Below are 9,464 nucleotides of genomic sequence, written 5' to 3' on the forward strand. Positions count from 1 at the left end.
ATGACGGATAATCATTTCACGTTGCAGACTAAATGTTTAATGCAGCGGGGCTTAATGTCCAAAATGTCCAAACGGCCTGGGTCGTGAATATTTAAGGATTAATCGAATTGTTCGGAGACCTGTGATGATTTACTGCGGAGTTTGGCCCCTGGACCGAGCGGAGCCGCTTAAGTTTAGATAAGCGGGTCACCAGAGGTCCCCACAGCTGGCCCTTAACGCACAGCACGAGCGTCTGGAAGGAGGATCTGATATGCGAGGGCCCACTTCACATCATAACGCACACACGCTGCTTGAATGATGTCCAAACCAATTATTATATTCATGTGACCTTAGTCTCAAATTGCGCAAGGCCGTCCTCTAAAGAGGACCAGGATCTGAAAAGAAGGATGCGTTGAATTTTAAAGATGGATAAATAAAAAAAAGAAATGTAAATATTAGCCAAGCTGTGTGATTTGCAAAACACATGCGCAGAGTGTATGGCTTTTTATATTTATAATTAATTCTAAATGTAATATTTGAATAGGTGCCATCAGAATAAAGAGTAATTTGCGATTTTATTTTTAAAATTATAAAGACAGTCCGAAAAGAGGTGGAGCTTTTAATTTGGTAAGTTTGTCTTTTAATTATTTTAGCGTCTAATTACAAAATTTTAATTTCCGCATTTTTATATATATTTCAATTATTTCCCAAAAAAAATAAAATAAATAAAGCTTACCCTGAATAAAATAAAAATTATGTCCAGAGAGAAGAATATTTCTTAAACCAAAATGTGTTTAAATTAATCAAACGGTGCCAGGCTCTAATGAGAAGCCTGTCCTGTCTCCTGTGTGTCCATGCAGGCGCACACAGGGGGGGAGGGAGTGCGCCAAATTTGTTTGCGGCGGATCAAGGCTCACCGCCTCCACTGCACTTTCTTTATCTTAATTCCAACTTGAAAAGATATAATTATCTAGTTTGAACAGGACTGCTATCAAATCCTTCTTTATAGGCAGGGTAGGGAAAAGCTCGAGTGGATTGTGAAGCTCTGAGCCGCTCGGTGTTGCCCGAGATAGGAGTAATGAAGTTGTGGAGTCCGGAGATACAAAGGGCATTAACCTCATTAGCATGAAACCTTTTCTTCTAACTATTGTGGGACCCTTTCAGTCCTCTAATCCCCCCTATTTCAAAGCTGGGTTTGTAATAAAGCTTTTAGTTTTTTTTTTTCTTTTTTTCAAAGCTAATGGTATTCTCTGTAGATTTTTATTGCTGTTATAATCTATGGGCCGATTAGGAATTCCCTATATGCCATGCCCCCCCCAACCCAAACCACAAAAACAGCTTCTTTTTTTCTGTAGGAAACAATTAAACAAACCTCGCACCAAAAAAAAAAAAAAACACTGAAGTTGGATTCGTTGAAAAAAAAAAAAAAAATCATAATCCAGTTTTAGTTTTTCTGTTTGTTTTTTTTAAACTGAGCTTCTGTGCTCATTGTTTAGTTGTTGATTTGTTTGTGTGTAAATAAGCAAATAATTTCCTGTTCTATATAACATCTCTTTAGTTCCTACAGAAGTCCTGTAATGTTGAACGCTCAGTCCAAAGCAGCAGCAGCAGCAGCAGCAGCTTGCAGCGTGATGGAGCCCACAAGACAAGATTTTAAACAAAGATCCCATTTTGCGGCACATTGCAACCTTCCCTTATCGCGTCGTGAGGGGTAGTCAGATTGTACTAAATTATGTCCAACCAAGCCCCCTTGGATCCGTGGATTAAGAGATTAAAGTGGACCACTGGGCAATGCATCCCCTTTCCCCCTCATATTACTCGCATGATAATTGCCCAAACTGATTTGCACTTTCACAAAAGCTTGTGGGGACTCTTTGTAGCTGGAGCGGAGCAGACGCTGCAGCCCCTGAAAAAAATAAAAAAAGATAAAGCCAGTGCAGCCTATGTTAGAAACAAATGCAGAGCTGAGAGGACAACAAATTACACGCTGCAGCATTTCTGTCTCTGCCTCTCTCGGTGTGTTTTTAAATTAGTCCAAACTCTGGTGATGCCCTCTCCAAATTACTCCATGGCGCAAAGTGTCACCGCCTTTTAAAGCTTCGTTTTTGGTCAGAGGCCTCCGTTCAGCTGCTCTGTGTAATCAAAAGTCTATACTTTTACTGCGCGCAACATATTGATAAAACTTTATTGACAAAATATTGACAATTACATACTTCTTGGAAGTATACTTTGTGTTAAAATTGTAGCAAACTTAACACAAACACAAAAATTATTTACATTCTGTAAAAGAGGGTTTAACAGAAACATTAACTTTTAGCATTTCTGTACATGGAATACGCTCAGTGCTTGGAGTATTTTTTTTTTTTTTTTTTTTTCCCATTCTGTCAATTCTTGCGTTTTAGTCCTTCGTAGCAACTTTCTCTGGAGGGTCAGAAGGCTGCATGGGGGCCACAGCGACACATTGGTAAAGCTTTAGGTTAAAGGAATGTCCTGATACCTTCCCTTTAAGTACTTCATCTGTGGTGTGATTCACTTTTTAGAAAGATAATTATTTTTTGATCATCGAAATTCAATTTTTGTTCTCTTTTCTTTAAAAAAAAAAACACTATAACGCAGCACCGCTACTTCATATGTTTTCACAATCACTTTTACACGAGAATCATTAATTAAAGACGGCACACTTTGTAAAAAGGAAGAAGCACGACATCTCTGTTTGAAAATAGAGTTAAAAACAGAATCGATTCTTTTCTTTTTTTCTTTTTTTCTTGGTTTGAGAAAATTTGTCAAATTAAAACAGCTACCAAGGAGGAGGAGGAGGGGGGGGAAGAAAACTAGACCATGCAAATTCAAGTTTTACAAAAGCAGTTTTGGTGTTTTGGTATCTTGAGTGGAAACGTTTTTTTAAAAATAAAAAATAAAATTAAAAAATACTTCTGAAGTGCAAACGTCCAATATGAATTGGAGAAAAATATAATTAGGTGGCGGCAGATGGGGGGGTTGTAGTGGTGGTGGTGGTGGTGTTGGTGGAAGGGTTCAGGTAGGAGGACTGAGACACTGTCAGTCACATTTTCCTGGGTCATTTGGATTGACACACGGTGACAGCAGTGCCAGTCGGGGGTTCTCTCACCCTCAGCTGCCGATCATCCAGAGATCTGAAATGTGACATTGGCTTTGTACCCTCTCACTGTCTCTACGCGGCATCCTTTATCCATGTCCTCCTTCATTCAGACGCTCATATTGTCTTTTTTTCTTATTATTTTTTGTTTTCTTTAATCGTCCGAGGTGACATCAATTTCCTCCGGGCTCGACTGTTTAGTCGCCAGTCTCCACCGGTTTATGTGATGCGATCCTTTCTTCTTCTGCTGCGACTCCGAGCCCTCCTCCTCCAACTTCTGTCGCTTGAACTTCGTCCTTCGGTTCTGAAACCACACTTTTACCTGAGAGTAAAAAAACAGAAAGGAAGAAAGAAAGAAAGAAAGAAAGGGGAGAGAGAGGAGAAAAAAAACGCACCCGTATCAGTATCACGAGATAAACCGCGATTGGCCAGTGCGTAAAAACTATGCGTAAAAGGAATAGCAGGGACTAAACACATGCAGGCTGCAGTGCGGTGGAAATTTAAAAAAAAAGAAATGTGCCCTGCACTGGAGAAAAAAGTCACCAGAATAAACAAAGACCAATTATAATTCAATGAGAGCATGCGTGTGAGTCTTCAAGCCATCAAAGAATAGATGCTCCAGTAAATAATGTTAATAAGTGTAATGCCGAGTTTTAATAACAGAACGCGCCATTTATTATCAATTACACTCTAAATTGAGATCTAAAAATAAAAATGGAAATAAAGTGGAGATAAACAGCTGTGTTAAATTCTAATATTTTTTTTAAAATATGCTCACAAACGACTGATGTCTGGAGAAACTTTACTCTAAAATAGGTCAGAACATTTTCTCACAATATGAGTATTTCTGTCAGCATTGGCGGATGTTAAAGGGACCAAATCTAGGAGGTGTATTTAACGTACACTTTCACACACTCCTCTAAATCGATTTGCCAATAGGCCTAATCGGTGCCGTGGGGGATTAACAACTACTAAATCGATAAATTATCTGTCCCTGCTTTGTCACTCCGCAGCCCCCTTTTAGCGCTTAAATGGCAACCGAGGTGCGTTTAATAAGCCTTCAGTGGGCTAATTGAAGTAGGTGATGGTTCATTTCTCCCTTCAGCTCCTCCAAAGGCCCCGCCGTCCAAAGGAGACGCACAGCGGACAAAAGACGGCGGCTGATGGGCTCAAACGGCATCTCAAATATGGCAGGGGGAATTCACTGAACCCGCCTCGCTCTTTGTATCGCCTATCCCATAAAATGGTTAACTGGTTAATTTGCCCTCCATTTTGAAAGGCAACATTCTCCCCCCAAAACAAAGTAATTCAACCCCTCCTAAAATGAGGTTAGGCCCATACAATGACGGTGGATTTGATCCAGCGGACAGCCCCAGCCTTTCGATTGACAACGTGCATTTATGGAGCCCGGTTTTGTAGGAACAATTTGCTGCGTGATTATTTCAAATTATTGTTTTGCTCGTGACACTAGCCCTGCTGCATGTGCCGTGCGTCAAGATCCAGTCGTTTTTTGTTTTTTTTTGTACAGCGGCCTGTGTTTAGCAGGCTCCATTACGCACAGTGCCACGTTAAAACAAACAAAAATAGGTCCACCACATCTGCCATGATTAGAGAAATATCTCTTTATATCAACAAATTAAATGACTATAAAACACATGGGAATGGGTGTTTTTATAGAACCAAAATAGCATGCGCCTACAAGCAGCAAATGGGAACTCAAATGAGGCGCACTGCCGCCGTGTCCAGGTGAAATAAAGAGACAGGTGTGTGAGGTTTAGTGTTGAGTAACAGTCCGTGTTTCTTACCTGAGTTTCTGTGAGGCTAAGGCTGTGGGCGAGCTGCTTTCTTTCTGCTCCCACCACGTAATGGTTTTTCTCAAACGCGTGTTCGAGCCGCAGGAGTTGCGAAGGCGAAAAAGCTGTCCGGATTCTTTTGGGCTTTCTGGCCAGCGCGTTGTGCAAAAGAAAGCTCTCTGGACTCGTTTCATTACCTGGAAACGAGCAGAAGAAGGAAAAAAAAAAAACGAAGATCCTCAACGAAATGTTTTATAAGGCTTTAACCTTTTCCATAACAAACAGCAAGGCCTGAGCACAGCTACGAAAACTAGTCTCATGAGGGCAAGAGTGGGAATGTGGGATGAAAATAATGGACATTGGTCAGTTACAGGGCATAATCTATCCAAAAACATATGTGTGTTTTTTAAATTTATTTCTCCAATTTCTTCTTTTAACATTTCCGCATGAAGGAAAGAGTGAAACAAAACAAAGCAAAGGTATAATCCTGGCCTTAATTAAATTAGCTCAAAAGCAGCCTTAGTGAACAAAATATATATAAACGCCAGCCAGATACACTTTAGAAATCATTTGAGGATGAATTATTTTAAAATATTATAGCATTGTTTTCATTTGACAGAATAAAAAACTAATAATCACAAGTATAAATACTATAAAACGAGCAACTAAGGCAAAGAAAAGCAATAAAACGTTAATAATGACGCAGGCCAAGACAAGTTAGTCACTAAAATTCTAATTAATTTTTTTTTAGTATCATGTCAGCCTTAGAAAATTAGCAACAGCAAAATCAAATGACCAAATAAAATATAAAATTTTCCCGTTCAAAATAAAAAGCATCTTTTGCATTTAAAATGTCTCCAACCCGCAGAGCACTGAGATGCATTCATTTATAGGCATGAATATAGATCATATGCTATATATAACCTGCAGACTAACAGTGTACAAACATGTCAGTTTCTAGTGGTCTTTTTTTAACCCCTGAACAGACTCTCCAGGCAGCAGGAAGCTCCAAGAGCCCAGCAACAATTATTTCTTTACACGAGATTCCCTCTCTTTGAGAAATAAAGAAATTCGTTGCAAATATTCATTTAAATTGTGTTTGTTTTGCATTTGGAGGCGAGGGGCTTTAAAAACTGCTCTGCCACCGCATCAAAGATTCTTCTAATTCCAGCTACAGCGTGCTTTCTGTATTGAAGCACGAAAACAAACAATAAAACAAATCTGCAACCACGCTACAGCTGCTCTGCGCGTTTCGTGCGTAAAACCGAAGCCGAGTGAAACGTTTTGGCGGCTTACCTTGAAATCTGTGACCCAAGTACCTATATCTGTGTAATAACCAGGGGTAGAAAGTTGAGGGGTCCCTTTGCTGGCTGGCGAAAAGCGGGTGCGGACTGTGTGAGGATGAAAGCGGATGAGCGGCCAGAGCGTGCGGCGGGGGCACCGAATGCACCGGGACGCCGGAGTTTGGCTGATGAGAAACCGCCTCGGCAAACACCAAGTCCGGGTTAGAGTAGACGCCCCTGCCGCCGGAGTGAAAGCCGTTCAGAAATGGGTTCATCTGGCCGGAGTTTGCATAGCTGAGAGCCGCTGGCCTGATGGGCTCCTCAGAGCGGGACGCCGGTACAGGATTATCCTTCGCCACTAAAGACTCTATAGTAAAACACCTCTTGGGTGTAGGTTGAAACATGGTCTGATAGTCCAGATTCCCCAGTTTAAGTTAAAGTTGTCGTCGGCGCTCTTGCTTAAAAAATACTCCACACCCAAGAAAGGGGCAAAGTTTCTGCGCAGTAAATAAGTTGGGGAAAAGGCGGCGAGCGTCGAGAAAGCCAGAATAAAAAGTGCTCGGCTACTCCCAGACTAATCCATGGATGTGATCGTTTTCCTCGCCGGGTTCGTGCAGGCAGATTTGTTAGTTCATGAGCCTAATTAGCGCTGCAGCCTCATAAACAGCTTCCTCTGAAGGCTGTAATGGCATGGTGATTGGTCGCTGCAGCTGCTGCTCGCCTTAAGGTGGAGAAGGGGAAGACGCTTAAAAAGTGCGTCAATGGGAAGCAGGGGCGCGGAGAGGCGGACTCGAGCGCGCAACACGGAACGGATTCGTCCAGAGAAGGAGCCCCCCCAACACGCACGCACGCACGCGCGCGCATACACACTTTCTCCACCGCGCGCACACATATCTCCAGGACATTTACCACATTCATCTAAATCAGTAAAAAAAAAAAAAAAAAAAAGCTCAAGGTAGCGGGATTATTTGCATGTAAGGCCTGTGACAGGTCCAAACAGATTTTTATTAGTGTGTGTGTATGTGTGTGGTGTTACTACTAAGTGATTATTTTTAATTACGCACAACAATGTGGCGCAAACATTACATCAACTCAGTTAGAGTCTGTATTTGAGGCAGTGCGCGCTGGTAATATTTAGCAGCAGCTTAATCACACGGACTTCATTTATGTTTGGGGTATATGTGTAAAGAAACTGTTTTGTTTCCCGTCTGCTTTAATTTTGTCTCGAGATTCTGTTAGGATACGCTTCAGAACTGAAGGGACTTTCTTATTTCTACTGGATGAGACGTCTGGAAGACCGCAGACTCAAAACAAGCTTTTTTTACACAGCTATAAGATTTAACAGCTCTTTGTCAAGTGTGCGGGACGCGCCGGGAGAAAGACTGACACAGTCCTCAGCGGCGGTGAGCGGTGATGAGCGGCTGTGTGTCAAAGAGTTAGTCAAAGGCTCAGGTGTTTATTAGAGCGGCGTGTGTGTACCTGTGTGACTGCGGGCTGTCACCCCTGAGTGTGGATCAGTGGCTGAGAGCAGCAGCAGCAGCAGCAGCACAAAGCTGCAGCCGTGGCCGCGCACCGGGGGCCTCCAGAAAGAAACAATACACACGCTGTCAGCGCGCACACTTATGAGGCTGGCTGCTGAGAAATTAATTGATGCAGACCTGGAAGTGGAAATTGCCGCATTACCTACATCGCTCTCTTTTTTTTTTTTTTTTTTTCTCAGTTTCTTTTAATATTTTCCTGTTTTTATTTGATTTTCGTTTGACGGAGTTGTTCATGTAACGCGATCACGACTTTAGATGTTTTAATCTGACAGGAACAAAACAGGAAGTATTTAAGAGGAGAACTGAATGAATAAATCTGAATTATTCTATATTAATATGATAATAATAATAGTAATAATAATGTAGTTTAGTTTATACTACTTATTATTTGTGCGGGCGAGTTAAGGGTCCCTGGAATAATAAATAAATAAATAAAACATAAAGATTAAAACGCTAAGACGGTTTCTTAAAGCTGTCAGAGTACCAGATCATTTTCACACATTTCACCCAATCAGACATCTTAAAAATGAGGATATATTGTGTTGTTATTATTATTAATACTTCGGAAAATTCCTGGGATTTGTACGTTTTTTTTTATTTTTTATTTTATTCAGATAAATGCTTTTATTTTATAATATCATCTAATAAGTATGGGAGACACCATTTATTATTATTATTATTATTACTACTATTTTTATTTTAATATTATCATTGTAGTAGTGGCAGTAGTAAATCATAGCCTATAAATCATCGGTTAAAAGTCACGTTTGCTTTGGTTTAAGTTGCGCACAGTTGTTTTTTTATTTTTTTTATTTTACAACTTCAGCTGCGTGTTACTAGTGTTGTAATTGCCACCATCATTCTGACCACTGGCTGCAGTGTTTATATCATCCTGAGTTTTATATACCCTCAGTTAGCTGCTGCTGCTGCTGATCATGGCCATGAACATCCAGCACACTTCGCCTCCTGTCACATGGAGCAGCGTGTCTTGCTCTCTTCACGGTGCTTCACTGACCTCTAGCGGTGACAAAAAGACAAGAGGAAGATGGCGGTTCAGACAACCAAGAGTTCATGAGTCTCAAAAGTGGGGGTCATTCCCGTTAATCAGTATTAATATGTACCTACAAACAGGCTTCTTTGCAAACACACGTACACCGATGAGCCACAACATTAAAACCACTGACAGGAGAAGTAAATATACATAGACCATCTTGTGACAGTTCAGTGTTCTGCTGGGAAACTTTTAGACCTGGCATTCATTCATGTGGATGTAGACGTGTAGCACCCACCTAGACCAGACCAGACACCCCCACCCCATAGCAGTGACACTCCTTGATGGCAGCAGCCATTCACAGCAGGATGCAGCCACAAAAACGCTTTAGGAACAACTAAAAAAACATGAAGAACAGCTCAAGGTGTTGACCTGGCCTCCAAATTCACTAGATCCCAAACTGATCAAGTATCTGTGGGATTATTCACAGAGGCCCCTCCCCTCACAACATCCTGTTCCCAGACACCACAGGACACCCTCAGAAGGCCCATGTCCATTATCTGATGAGTCCCAACTGTTTTGTAGGCACAAGGGAGACCTTCACAATATTAAGAAGGTGGTCATAATGTTATGCCTGATTCTGTGTTTTTTCAGACGTCAGCACAGTAAGCTGTCTTCACATCTTATTGTAAACCAAACAAGCTTGACCTTAAATGCAGCGTAATGTTTTTTTTAAGGATCCATCCGAGACGACGTGGAACC

At 41.2% G+C, this 9,464-nt stretch overlaps 1 protein-coding gene across 1 annotated transcript; it reads right to left on the reverse strand.

The window, feature by feature from the left end:
- Positions 1-2,138: 2,138 nt before the first annotated feature.
- Positions 2,139-6,854, reverse strand: emx2 (empty spiracles homeobox 2). The gene is made up of 3 exons (XM_084561430.1): positions 6,184-6,854; positions 4,900-5,084; positions 2,139-3,416 (listed from the first exon to the last, which is right to left on the reverse strand). The coding sequence occupies exons 1-3, from the start codon at positions 6,572-6,574 to the stop codon at positions 3,249-3,251; spliced, it is 744 nt and encodes a 247-aa protein (XP_084417556.1). The 5' UTR covers positions 6,575-6,854; the 3' UTR covers positions 2,139-3,248.
- Positions 6,855-9,464: the final 2,610 nt, after the last annotated feature.

The sequence above is a fragment of the Chelon labrosus genome (genome assembly GCF_963514085.1).
Source record: "Chelon labrosus genome assembly, chromosome: 15".
Taxonomy (NCBI): Eukaryota; Metazoa; Chordata; class Actinopteri; order Mugiliformes; family Mugilidae; genus Chelon; species Chelon labrosus.